We start from the raw sequence: 14,619 nt of genomic DNA, 5'->3' as shown, positions 1-14,619 counted from the left end.
ATTCAAAAAAATGTTGATTCAAAAATAATAAAACCACTTTATACTCACAGTATAATCATACAGTATAAGTGGAATCATATTAATAATTTACTTAATATTCTACTAAATAATTATATGATTAATATGTTGATTATTTTATTATTTTATAAATCCAAACAGTGTCTATACCTTCACCAATAGTTTCATTTGGTTTCATATTTGGAAATGGAAATCGGCAAGCTGCAACCATAGTATCATTTTCAGATTCTTTTAATATTTTATTTTCTACATCTTGCATCTAAAATTACAAATGATATTTGCAAATTCACAAGCACTACATATATGTAATAATAGTAAAAAATAATTATTATTAGCAGATATGCCAGTGGTAGAATGATATGACTGTCTAATATACTTATTTATGGTTTGATATAAAAAATCATGAACTATATAAATTTAATAAAAGAAGATATAAAACAATTTAAATAAAAGAAATTTCACGTTTATGTACATACCATTTCTTCAACTCCAAAAATTACAATATTTTTATATGGTGATAAAGAAAATTTCCATAAGTCTTGTCTATAAAAATTTGTCATTTTATGAACATTTTGTTTAAATGCTGATATTCTTGAATACATAACAAGCCAAGGGTTGACCTCAACACCATCAGATTGAAAGCCTTTTTTGGCTGCAGCTAGAAAAAAAAATCAGTTCGATATTAAGTAAATCAAAATACTATTCAAGCAAAATAGTTCAGAAAAATAAATAAATTTGTATATATATTTATATATATATATATATATATATATATATATATATATATATATTCGATGTGACAAAATGTTTCTACCAATAACAATTCGGCCATCTCCTGATCCAATGTCTATCAATTTTCCTTTTCTTTGCATAACACCTTTTAAGACATTTTGTATTTGAGTTGTAGTGGCAGGTACAAAAGGTAAACAGTGACGCCTTAAAGCAGGAGTTACGAAGGAGGAACATATTACTGTTATTCCAATACCAATTCCACCTGTTAGGTTAGATTTCATATTAAAAATAATTAATGTGCAAACTTTTGTATTATTATATCAGCATACCTGTTATAGCTAATAAAAATTTTCCAGTTCCAGATATATGTTTAGTTTCTTCAGTAACATCTTTTATTTCTGAACTGATGTTCATATTATTTACGTAATGTAATCGAAAACTTTTGAAACGTCAAATTCCGAACATTTTCAAATATTGCGCTATGAATCATGTCATGATCATATTTTCGTAAGTGCAGTAGTGCAAACATTATCAAATAATAAACATTAAATCGATTGACACTGACTTTACTTTTGGCGCCAAAAAGTAGTTCCAGCTATCTTAGTTTGTTTAATGTTATGTTATGTTTTGATACTATTTTGTATTTAATACATAATTTTATGCTTTTAATTAGTTACGTGATTTTAGTTCATTAAAAGAAGCCAATACAAATAGTTAAATAGTTTTAAATTGTTACTTTTATAAATATTTAGCTCAAGGTAGTTATATTATTTTCTCCAATAATTATAATAGTTTTATATTTAATTTGTGTACTGTTATTTGGTTGATTTTTATATTGTCAATTACAAAGTTACTTTTTTTCTTAAATTTATTTGTATGTGCTAATTGAATTTGCATTTTGTATTATCCATGAAGATGCCTTCACCCGAAAAATCGTCAAGCCAATCTAGTTCTGACAGTACAAGAGCCCCAAGAACACCTAAAAGTAATCAAGGTGAATCTTCTACAACTCAAAGAACACCCAGATCTTCACAAAGGTTGGCACAAGGACAGTCACACCAATCATCACCAGCACGAACTCCTTCACGTAGAACACAGCAATCACAAGATGGACCTCAAACTCCTTCTGGTGTTAGTAGAAGAGGAAGGACACCAGTAAAACCTGGTAAGCATTTACCCAGAACTTCCAATAATCAATTATTATTCATTTTTCGAAGAAAGAACAAAAATTGATTTGTTTGTTTTTTCTGTTCTTAAGCTGAGAAGCAATAAAATCAATTATATTTTTATAAATTTGTATTGTTAAATATGTTACTCTGCAGAGAAAACTTGTTAGTAAAATTGATTGATTTATCAATAAAAACTGAAGAATCTATATGAATATATTTATATTAGTAGCTGGTCAATCTCAAGATTCTGTTGCTTCCACACCAATGAAATGGGGCCGCAATGCAAATTCAAATCGAAATGAAAATGTCACAGTTTCTGGATCAGACAGTGTTTCAATTCCTCCAACATCACCTGCTCAGCCTTTGGCTCCCACTAGTCCTTATGCTCATTTAAACTTAAGTGATATCGATTTGAGTTCTCCTTTAAATTATGGCACTCCCAGCTCAATGGGAAGTATCAGAACTCCCCGATCTGGAATTGCTGGAACACCTATCAGGCTCCGACCTGACATTCGTCTTGATAAAAGATTGCGACAAGTTCATGTTAATTCAGATCCAGTAAGTCATTAAAAGATTGTAATATATAAATAATTTCTAATTATTTGGAAATAAATTATAGCCAAGAACAGATCCTGCAGCACCTTCAGATCGAGATGAGTCTGAATCAGCAGGACCTCAGCTAGTGATTTGGGGAACAAATGTTGTTGTAAATGAATGTAAGAGGAAATTTAAAAGCTTTATTGAGCGGTATATTGATAACACTCCAGAATATGATGAGAGAAGTGAGGGAATGGATTTAAATGAACCTTTGTACATGCAGAAACTTGAAGAGGTCATTATATAATTTGTCACTTCATACACACACACACACACACACACATATATATATATATATATATATATATATATATATATAAATAAACAAACAACTTTCTTTTAGATAAAAACATTAGAAGAACCATTTTTGAATGTCAATTGTGCACATTTAGAAACTTTTGACGCTGCTTTATACAGACAATTATTATGCTATCCTCAAGAAGTAATTCCCACCTTGGATATGGCAATTAATGAAATGTTTTTTAATAAATATCCTGAGGCAGTATTAGATCACCAGATCCAAGTTCGACCATTTAATGCTGCCAAAACTAAAAATATGAGGGCACTAAATCCTGAAGGTTTATATATTATATGCATGATTTTTTTATGTAATATGAATGCTAATAATTATAAATACTTTCAGATATTGATCAATTGATTACTATATCTGGTATGGTAATTCGGTGCTCGAACATAATTCCTGAAATGCGGGAAGCATTCTTTAAGTGTATTGTATGCTCATTCACTAGTGCTGTAGAAATTGATAGAGGTCGTATTAATGAGCCTACATTGTGCTCTCACTGCAATACAAATCATTGTTTCCAATTAGTTCATAACAGATCTAACTTTACGGATAAGCAAATGATTAAGCTTCAAGAAAGTCCAGGTAGTTAAACGATTATTTTAAGAGTTTTAAAGTATGACTTTTCATTTTTATTTGAGTCATCAATTATTCTCAGATGATATGCCAGCTGGCCAGACCCCACATACCGTAATATTATTTGCCCATAATGATTTGGTTGACATGGTACAACCTGGTGATCGAGTAACTGTAACTGGAATATATCGAGCCATCCCAACTCAAGCTAATCCTAGAATGAGAAATGTCAGGGCAGTTTATAAAACTCATGTTGATGTGGTTCACTTCCGTAAGATTGATAACAAGAGACTTTATGAAACTGAAGAGGGGTATGTAAATTAATTGATTATCAACATTAAAATTGGATCATGATTAATCAAGTCTTTATGCTTTTAGAAAAGACCATGCTTTTCCTCCAGAACGTATAGAATTATTGAGGCTGCTCTCTCAAAAACCTGATGTATATGACCGGTTAGCCAGAGCTATTGCTCCCTCAATTTATGAAAATTTGGATATTAAAAAGGGAATTTTATTGCAACTTTTTGGAGGCACTAAGAAGACATTTACGACTTCTGGACGTGATCATTTTAGGTAATATTTCAACTCATATTATATTATTGTAATTTCAAAATCAAACCATTTAAAATCTTTAAATATTTGTCCTAAAGGTAAGTTGCCTGAATATCCCGAAATGTGGAAATATACTTAATCGATAGAAATTGAGATTAAAAGTATTTGGATAGATATTTGGTTTCATCTGTTTATTTCAAATATAATCTATTCAATTGTCAATTATGTTTCAAACAACTTCTAATATGAATCTTGTGCAAAAAAGTGAACAAAATTTTTTTCACTATTCTGCTAAATTCCAAAGAAACGGCTTGGCCGATCGACACGCAAAACTATAAGAAGGGTCATGTTTATAAAGTTTCCACATGGGCTTTTCAACATCTGAAATTGCTTCAGCGGTTTTTTGAAAATCAAATTATCAATTCACAAAACTTTTGACTTTTTATATATCGTTTTTTAAACTTTAACAAATTTTTGAAATTCAATATTTAGTATGACCATAATTTCTATTGTCAAAAAAAATCCATCAGAAATCCAAAAATTTTTTCAACTTTTGTCTTTACCGAAAACTACTCAACGTGAAAAACTAGAATTTTGCAAACAGTTTTCGATTCATTACATCAAATGGGTTGTAAATTTTAAAAATTGGTTTAGCTGTTTACAATGAAACAGAAAACGAAAGATAGAAAAATCGGATCACATACACACACACATACTTTTTCCAAATTCAGTCTAAATCGATTCAGGATGACTTGAAACGTCGAGAAAACAAAATTTTCGAGAAAACGATGTTTTTAACGAAAACGTAAACTTCTTTGGGAAGTTAACTAGTAACACATTTCAATATATATTTTGTTATTGTTCATTAACTAGTCTTTCATTATTAATTTTAGAGCCGAAATAAATATTCTTTTATGTGGAGATCCAGGAACAAGCAAATCTCAGTTACTACAGGTAGCTATAATTATCTGTAACACCTACTTTCTGCAATAGGTAATGATTGTTTAACATTGTTTTTAGTATGTGTACAATCTAGTACCTCGAAGCCAGTATACATCAGGCAAAGGATCTTCAGCAGTGGGTCTGACAGCTTATGTTACAAAAGATCCTGAAACAAGACAATTAGTATTGCAAACGTAAATATGCATACTTCTTACTTCTTTTAAGTTGCAAAATAATTAAAACAAAAATATTTCAGGGGGTCTTTGGTTCTTGCAGACAATGGAATTTGTTGCATAGATGAATTTGATAAAATGAATGATTCCACAAGAAGTGTTTTACATGAGGTATAAAAAAAAAAGAATTAATTTGGAGGCTTGAATTAATATGAATATGCTTTTTGCAGGTTATGGAGCAACAAACTCTGAGTATTGCAAAGGCTGGAATAATCTGCCAATTAAATGCCCGAACATCAATTCTAGCAGCTGCTAATCCTTGTGAATCTCAATGGAATAAAAATAAGACTATAATTGACAATGTACAATTACCACATACATTAATGTCTAGATTTGATTTGATATTTTTGATCTTGGATCCACAAGATGAATTATTTGATAGAAGATTAGCTACACATTTAGTTTCATTGTATTATGCAACTGGACAAGATGAAGAAGATGAATTATTTGTATGTTAAAATTATTTACCATTCTTTATACATAATAACCTTTAATATAATTTATTGTTATGTTGAAAACCTAGGATATTAGTGTTCTACGAGATTATTTAGCTTATGCTCGTGAACATGTGCACCCAACTTTGAGTGAAGAGGCTCAACAGAAGTTGATACTCGCATATGTAGATATGCGCAAGGTAGGCGCAGGAAGAGGTCAAATATCTGCATATCCGAGACAATTGGAAAGTCTTATACGTTTAGCAGAAGCTCATGCGAAAGTAAGGCTCAGCCCAGTGGTTGAGCTAGTTGATGTTGAAGAAGCATGGAGGTGTGTACATAGATGTAACCAAATGAATTGAAAATGTATATCCATTTTTTTTTCTAAATCATTTTCTCATTTAATAGGTTGCATCGTGAGGCCCTAAAACAATCTGCAACAGATCCTTTATCAGGTAAAATAGATGTAGGAATTTTGACAACTGGTTTAAGCAGTGCTGCTAGAAAGCATAAGGCAGACCTCATACAAGCAATAAAAGCAGCACTTAAATCTAAAGACAAGCAGCCAACAATAAATTATCAGAAACTCTTAATGGATATTAAAGAAGGCAGTCAAGTTGTAAGCATTCTATACTAGAATACATGTCAAATCGCATTTACTTTAATTTATTAAAATAAATAATAATTATGAAATACTATTTCAGATGGTAACTCGAGAGCAATTTGAAGACGCACTTAAAGAAATCCAAGATGAAGGCCTCATAGTTGTTATGGGAAAAAGCACAATTCGAATTTGTTGATTTGTTTTTTTTTTTTTGTATTTAATGCTAATTATTCGACAAATAAAGTTTTTCAATCAATATATATGTTATGTGACATTAGTTTTTAAAATGTTATCTCTTATCATCAGAGAGTCTTTGTGACACTGCTTTTCGTATTGGTCCTTCTTTTAAAATACTCATATCTAAAACATAGTAACAACTACATAAATATTTACATGCAAGCATAAATAAAAAATGCATATAAAAGAACCTCTAGTACGTGTCTGACCTATGGGTCGAGAACTGGTTCCATCGGGGTTTCTCATCTCTCCTTCTTGGATCATACGTCTGCGCTCCTCTATAGCTTGTGTGAGAGCAGCATTTTCAGCAGAATTTAGTCCTGAGTTTAAATTTTGAAATTGACAATTTAATGTGTAAAATACAAGTTACTTATAATCAAAGTGTTATTCTTTTTGTAAAATAAAGAATTTAGACATTTTCATGTGATCAAGGTAAATAAAATCCTCCGCTGTACTTTTTTTTCTTAATTATTTATAGGTTTAAATTTTGAAAGAACTATGTATAATACTTAATGGCTTCTTATAAAATTCATTTTGCGTCGAACACTGATAAATTACTCAAAAATTCATATTTTCTTTATTATGTTAATAAACTCTTGTTGATTTCGTTTGCGTGCTTATGATTGAAACAAAAAATGTGTTGATTGTTGTTGAAGATATTAATATTTTTGATATTTTAGACTTATAATTAATTATTCACCTAATAATCGTGAATCCATTCCAATCCAGTCGCTCTGTACGACCTGATCAATCCGCCATCGTTTGCTTGGTTCCGGCTCCATCATATTAATAACGCATTTTTTCACTTGTTCACTTAAGGCATCTACTACACGAGCACGAAATTTCCAACGACGATTAATTTGTTGTTCATGTAATCGCTAAAATATAAAAAAAATCAATTAAATAAAATTGAATACACCTAAGTCTGTTTTTACACGGCAGATTGGTTCCAGAAGAAGCCGTGTAAAAAAAGACATTGATCTTATACAAAAATGGGTGATTTGTTTCTAATCTCTAAAACCTATTAAAATTAGTGAAAAACAAGAATTTTTAGGGTATTCCCCTAAATTAGTGCCATTCACATTTGCTTTGACCAGTAAAATCGTTTGTACGCGCTAAAAGGGAATTCACTTAAATCTTTAAGCTAGTGTTCGCAAACTATCAGACTTTTTTCTTTCATAAATACTTTTTTGTGATATGAACATACTTCGCAAAAATTAAATTTGACAAAAAAATTTAAGTACATAAAATTTCAAATCGTGCTAAATGGAATAAAATCGTGTAAAAAAATTAAAAATATTCTATTTTCAAACCGTATTGATGTTGGGGGGTTTCTCAACCCCTTTCGAAGTATTTTATACTTCGAGGAAAAATAAAAAAATTAAATGTATTCAGAAAACAAAAACCAATGGTAAACAAATATAAATTAAAAATAAAATTCTTCTTACTCCGTAATCAATAATAAACTAAAATATATTCTATATAAATTTTATATAAATGAAAAAACAAAAATGAACACTAATTAATATTGTATGAAAATGTTATCTGTTTTGGAAGTCCAAGCCGCGGCAGCTATTTGGTTGGATCTGGAAACATCAGCGTAGTCGGTTGGATAGGTTGAAAAGAAATTCGAATACACTGACAAATAAAAATAACTGTTGACTTGACACACAATAGAAATTTAATCCACTGATAATATTGAACTGATAACAAACACTGAAAGGAACTGAATGTATTGATTGCAAGTAACTGAATGAATGAATTAAACCAAAATGAATGAAAACCACGGAATAAATCAACTCGAACACTGTAAGGAACTGAAAGTAACTGAACGAATGAAAGGCGCGGAATGAATTGATTTGAATGCTAAAACTATTGCCTGCATCGGCCTTTTTATGAGTCAGAATTGCCCGATTGCCTAAATTTGAAACGTATTGTCCGAGTAGAAAAACAAACCTTTTACAGGTCCGACAACCTACACAGGTGCGGCGCAAACATTTTCCCCCGACTAAAAGGTTAGCCTTTTATACTTCTGAAAATACTCGAAATTGGTACATAGTGAACCTCATGATTAGGAAGGATAGAATTGCCAAAATAAATTCAAACTTTCATTCAGAGTAGATCGGTTACGGAAGCCTGACCTCGCGCCAGGGTCCCGCTCTCACACCTACCACATTCACACAATCTAGATTGCGGAAGTTTTATTTTCGCGCCAGGGTCTAGATTTTTTGGACATTTACAAGAATCTTCCAGAGACTATGAGGGGTGTTCTCATCGCCCTGGAGATTGAAAATTTGGCAAAACTATATATAGAAGCAAATATATCATGAGATAGAAAAGTTTTTTTTTTTTTTGAAATGAATAATTCAGATATAAACTATTGAATAGGTAGGGGGCATAGTTTGACAACAGGCCGCTTGATTAGGGTATTTCCCGTTTTTACCAATGCTACTCGAACCACTCCATCGGAGCCCGGAAAAACCTCTTCAACTCTTCCCAACCCCCAATGGAGCGGACGCGCATTCTCTTGTTTTACAACTACCAAATCACCCTTTTTAATAGGATTAGTGACTGTATTCCATTTCTGTCGGACCTGTAGCTCGGTTAGATATTCCACATTCCATCGCTTCCAGTAAGAAGCGACAATATGATCTAACAATTGTTTTCTTTTAGTCAAATTCAAGTTTTCATAGTCAACGGGCAAATCCGACAGAGGCTCTTGCATTAAAAGTGCGCAGGCGTAAGAGGTTGAGGATCCGATGGATCATTGCTCAGCCAACATAACGGTCTTGAATTCAGTAAGGCTTCGATTTGATTGAGGACTGTATTAAACTCTTCGTAGGATAAAATTTGCAACCCTATAACTTTAAACAAATGGGTCTTCACTGATTTAATATTCGCCTCCCATATACCTCCAAAATGTGGGGCAAACGGTGGATTAAATTTCCATTCAATGTCATGTAAAACCAATAATTCATTGAAACGCTTTTTATACTCTTCGGAATTTAGGAGAAGGAATAAGGAATCAAGAGTATTTTTGGCTCCTATAAAATTGGTTCCACAATCGGAGTAAATACATTTAATAGGACCACGCCGGGCTAGGAATCGTTTCAAGCAATCTAAAAATGTATCGCTTGTTAAATCTGAAGCTAATTCGAGATGTATCGCCTTAGTGGCTAAACAGATGAACAAGCATATATAAGCCTTGTAGGTTCGAGCGCCTCTGTGACGACTCATGGAGATATTGAAGGGGCCTGCATAATCAACGCCGACGTTTAGGAAAGCTCTACTGGCTGTTATGCGCGGTACTGGTAAGTCGCCCATGAATGGAAAAATGGGTTTCGGATTCTGTCGAAAACAAGTTATACACTTGTGAAGACGATTACGAATTATTGCACGAGCCGACAAGATCCAATATTTTTGCCTCAATAAAGATAATACTAAGTTTGATCCAGTATGTAAATTATTAATATGGTAGTAATCTATGAGACAATTTACTACTTGGTCTTTTTTTGGCAAAAGAAGTGGATTGTTATTAGTTGTTAATCCTAATCTACCTTTAACGCGTAAACAATTATTAGAATCCAAAACCACATTTAGTCGGCAAAACTTCTTCGAACAAGACTTTCCGTTCGTTAATAGTTTGAATTCTTCGGGAAAATGATGTTCTTGGACTAAACGAATAATAATAACCTCGGCTTGTTTCAAATCTGAAGTCAAAAGTCGGTTTCGATTTGTTATAATTTTACAAAACTTCAATATATAAGCGAAAATTCTTACAAGTTTGCACCAATTAGAAAATTTTTGCGTTAATTCATATAAAGGATTGATCGGTGGTATGACACTCTTTACTATTAGAGCGTTAGCTTTTCTTTCTTGATCAATATCTCCGGAAGGTTCAACCGTTTTTGCAGGCCAAGTTGATATAGGACCATTCAACCAATCCGGCCCAAACAACCAATTCTTATGTTGGATAAAATCCTTAGGTCGAAGACCTCGAGAAACACAATCGGCTGCATTTTGATTAGAAGGAATGTGAAGCCATTGTGCATTAGGAATGAGATCCCGTATTTTTGTTACCCTATTGGCTACAAATGTTTTCCAACGAGTAGCCGGTCCTGCTAACCAGTGAAGGACAATCATAGAATCGGAAAAACAGTAAATAGAATCAAAATCTATACTATGTTGGTTATTCGTTAATATAAAATTCAGAAGTTTTGACAGTAAATGACAGGCACAAAGTTCAAGCCTGGCTAATGTTTGGTTTTTAATCGGTGTTACACGCGATTTTGAAATCAACAAGAAATTCGGATTGCCAAGAGATTTAATATAAACTACCGCTCCATACGCTTGCTCTGAACTATCCGCGAAACCAAATAATGAACATTTGTTTTGTTTTGATGTTTCGAGATAACGCGGAATCTGATAGTTATTAAGATGCTCTAATTCGGAATATACGGCTAACCATGATGTAATAATAAATGATGGTAATTCCTCATCCCAATCGATTTTTAATGTCCAAATTTTTTTCAATAATATTTTTATCTTAACAACTATCGGAGTTAGGAAACCCAGAGGATCCCAGATTCGCGCTATTACTGAAAGAAGTTGTCTCTTTGTCCATTTTCTCCACGTAAGCTTTATTTCGAATGAAAAATTATCTGATAAGGGATCCCATTTTAATCCCAATACCTTTGTAGAAGATTCCATTTGAAAATCCGATTTAGAGAAATGTTTATTTTGTACATCAGAATCAGAAAAAAGTTTACGCAGATTAGAATTATTAGATTCCCACTTTTTTAATTCAAAACCACCAGACGATAATACAGTCTGCAAACCCTCGCAAATGGTTTTAGCGCTATCCAAGGAGTCGATACTTGTAACCACATCATCAATATAGACATCGTTCTCAAGAATTCTAGAAATAGATTGAGAATATTTGGAACATTCGTCTCGGGATAGTTGTTTGATGGTTCTGATAGCTTGAAAGGGAGATGATGATAGACCAAAAGTTACGGTATTTAATTCATAGATGCCAATGGGTGCATCGGGAAACGGTCTCCATAAGATTTTTTGATATTTTCTATCTTGTTTACGAACCCAAATATTACGATACATTTGTTTGATATCAGCTGTTAATGCTATAGGCCCGAAACGAAAATTTAGAAGGATTGAACAAATGTCGGTTTGTAATTTAGGACCAACATGCAAAATTTCGTTCAAGGAAGTGAATTCTGAATTTTTCGCAGATGCATCAAACACAACGCGTAAAGGCGTGGAGGAACTTTCTTTTTCGACTGCGAAATGTGGAATATAATATCCATTTTTTATTTTAATAAAATCATCGACTTCCTGATCTACCGGACAATAATCGACAAAGGATAATTGGTTTTGAGTCAGGTAATCTTCTATAACGGCGGCATATTTTTTATGAAATTCGGGATATTTCAAAAATTTATTTTCAAGCATGTGGTATCGCTTTAAGGCTAAATGAAATGATTTGTATAAATTTCTGCCTTCACTTTTAAAAGGCAGCGCTACTACATATCGTCCATCTGGAGATCGCGTAGTAGTTGTAGTAAAATGGTTTTCGCATAAATCATCGTTAGAAGAGAGGATTATTTCGGGAATGTCTTCTAATTGTAAGAATTTATTCATTTGTAAATGAAAATCTGAATCTGAAACATTACATAAATTAGTAGAAGTGCCGGTATTTTCAAATAAATCAGGAATGGAACCTAATATTAGATAACCCAACCGGGTTTCTAGGGCCACAGGTAATCCTTTATCATTTTTAACCTGATTAGTGCCAAGAATTTCGCCGAAAACATCGCAACCCAAAATTCCGTCGACCTCCTGGGGTGTATGAAAGTTAGGATCCGCTAAAGGATAATTCAGAAATGTTTTGATGGATGAAATCGGAATGGTAATTTGTGGTTGCTTTCCCACTATCTCGTGTACTACGTATGCACAGACCGATAACTGATAAGAATCAATTAAAGATTTCAAAGTGAAATTAACTAATCCAATAACTTTATGTGACGAATTGCCTAACCCGATCACTTGGGTTGATATTGGAAGAATTTGTAAATCAGCCTTTTTGCACCAAGTTAATGTCACAAAATTTCTATCGCTTCCCGAATCAATAATTGTACGTAATAAAATGTTTTCTTTTCTAGTAGTAACTTTTACTACTGCTGTCGGCAATATGGTAATATGATGTGCGATTTTGTTTTGATTAAATGCGCATAAAACCGTACTACTGATTTGGAATTAGAAAGATTATTTTGATCCGTACTCGCAAAATTGCTACCAGTATGCAATAGCGAGTGATGTCGTTCGTTACATAATAAACAGGTTTTATTCGATCGACACGTAGTCGTTATCTTATGACCCAAACAATTGTCGCATAAGTTTAATTTTTGAATAAGGGATCGCCTATCAGGTATACTCAATGAAAGAAATTTCGAACAAGTAAACACTCTGTGTTGTTCCCGACACACAAAGCATTTGTTATCATATTTATTTTTTAACAAAAATGACCGGCTAATTTTAGTGTTTTTGTAATTGGGTTTGTCATTAGTGAAATTGTTGGTCATACCATATACTTGATTTTTTGCCTGTTGTGACTTTTGAAGAAAATGCAGGAGGTCTTGGTATTTGGGAAACTCACCTTGATAAAAATGCTCGAATTTTTCTTGTAACAACGGATCGAGTTTCGAGAATGCCAGTGACGTAATAAGGAAATCATAGGCGTCGGGAATATTCAATTGGGAGAGCGCTTGCACCGCGGTATCGAATTTTTCCAGGAATGAATTTATTTGTCCAGATGAAATGGTTTTGAATGACAATAGTTGTTTGAAATAATTGGTGGCTAAGTACCGTTTATTTTGGTATTTTTTTATGAGCGCTTCCCAAAGAATTTGATAATTATTTGCGGTCGGTAGTATAGAATGAAATATTTTTAAAACCGGACCCTGTAACGCTCCTTTTAAAAAATGAAATTTTGAAACATTATCTAACTCGGTATTTTCATGAATTAGTGAATTGAATGTTTCATAAAATAATGGCCATTGTTGAATATCTCCTGAGAATTTAGGTACTTCAATGGACGGTAAATGTTGTTTGGGTACTATGTCTTTAATTGAAGAACTATGCGCATTTTTATTATCTAGTAATTTCTCAGCGTGTTTTATTTTGGCATACATCGTTTCAAGGGCCTTTATTGCGGAATATTCCGGAATGAAACTAGGATTATCTAAATATTTTAATTTGTTTATTTCATCGCACAATTGAATAAATTGTTCACGAGCATTTTCAGTAATATATAAATTTTCAAGAAATTGTGTCTTATTTGAAGATACATCAATCTGTTGCGATAGATCGTACGTTTCTTGCACAATTGAAAAGTACATCTCTCTCTTGGCGGTTAGACGTGCAATTTCTGCACCAATATCGATTTTAGGCGCCATTATATATATTTTTGTTTTCTGTATACACCCAATTAATCCTAATAATAATTAGGATCCGGCTCGAAGGACCAAATGTTGATGTTGGGGGGTTTCTCAACCCCTTTCGAAGTATTTTATACTTCGAGGAAAAATAAAAAAATTAAATGTATTCAGAAAACAAAAACCAATGGTAAACAAATATAAATTAAAAATAAAATTCTTCTTACTCCGTAATCAATAATAAACTAAAATATATTCTATATAAATTTTATATAAATGAAAAAACAAAAATGAACACTAATTAATATTGTATGAAAATGTTATCTGTTTTGGAAGTCCAAGCCGCGGCAGCTATTTGGTTGGATCTGGAAACATCAGCGTAGTCGGTTGGATAGGTTGAAAAGAAATTCGAATACACTGACAAATAAAAATAACTGTTGACTTGACACACAATAGAAATTTAATCCACTGATAATATTGAACTGATAACAAACACTGAAAGGAACTGAATGTATTGATTGCAAGTAACTGAATGAATGAATTAAACCAAAATGAATGAAAACCACGGAATAAATCAACTCGAACACTGTAAGGAACTGAAAGTAACTGAACGAATGAAAGGCGCGGAATGAATTGATTTGAATGCCAAAAACTATTGCCTGCATCGGCCTTTTTATGAGTCAGAATTGCCCGATTGCCTAAATTTGAAACGTATTGTCCGAGTAGAAAAACAAACCTTTTACAGGTCCGACAACCTACACAGGTGCGGCGCA

General features: G+C 32.5%; 3 protein-coding genes across 4 annotated transcripts; 1 reads left to right on the top strand and 2 right to left on the bottom strand.

The window, feature by feature from the left end:
* Positions 1-130: 130 nt before the first annotated feature.
* On the bottom strand, positions 131-1,211 carry LOC113368474 (protein N-lysine methyltransferase FAM173B-like). The gene is made up of 4 exons (XM_026610022.1): positions 1,080-1,211; positions 833-1,012; positions 495-676; positions 131-277 (listed from the first exon to the last, which is right to left on the bottom strand). The coding sequence occupies exons 1-4, from the start codon at positions 1,162-1,164 to the stop codon at positions 131-133; spliced, it is 594 nt and encodes a 197-aa protein (XP_026465807.1). The 5' UTR covers positions 1,165-1,211.
* Positions 1,212-1,342: 131 nt separating this feature from the next.
* On the top strand, positions 1,343-6,354 carry LOC113368472 (DNA replication licensing factor MCM4-like). Of its 2 annotated transcripts, none has more exons than XM_026610021.1 (15): positions 1,343-1,508; positions 1,666-1,915; positions 2,149-2,477; positions 2,539-2,751; positions 2,860-3,094; positions 3,160-3,402; positions 3,476-3,704; positions 3,772-3,966; positions 4,839-4,899; positions 4,966-5,081; positions 5,144-5,231; positions 5,291-5,569; positions 5,644-5,885; positions 5,963-6,173; positions 6,259-6,354. In XM_026610021.1, exons 2-15 carry the CDS (start codon positions 1,666-1,668, stop codon positions 6,352-6,354), a joined length of 2,787 nt encoding a protein of 928 aa, XP_026465806.1. In that variant the 5' UTR covers positions 1,343-1,508. The 2 variants fall into 2 exon arrangements, with proteins under 2 accessions (XP_026465806.1, XP_026465805.1); XM_026610020.1 differs by having other exon boundaries at positions 1,344-1,508; positions 2,146-2,477.
* A 2,765-nt stretch (positions 6,355-9,119) lies between these two features.
* LOC113367018 lies at positions 9,120-11,513 on the bottom strand. Its single transcript, XM_026608649.1, has one exon. It carries the CDS (start codon positions 11,511-11,513, stop codon positions 9,120-9,122), a length of 2,394 nt encoding a protein of 797 aa, XP_026464434.1.
* Between the last annotated feature and the right edge of the window lie 3,106 nt (positions 11,514-14,619).

The sequence above is a fragment of the Ctenocephalides felis genome, unplaced genomic scaffold (genome assembly GCF_003426905.1).
Source record: "Ctenocephalides felis isolate EL2017-DRISC unplaced genomic scaffold, ASM342690v1 CF-g0.4_SCAFFOLD_01170, whole genome shotgun sequence".
NCBI lineage: Eukaryota > Metazoa > Arthropoda > Insecta > Siphonaptera > Pulicidae > Ctenocephalides > Ctenocephalides felis.
This window is presented reverse-complemented; position numbering and strand designations above follow the sequence as displayed.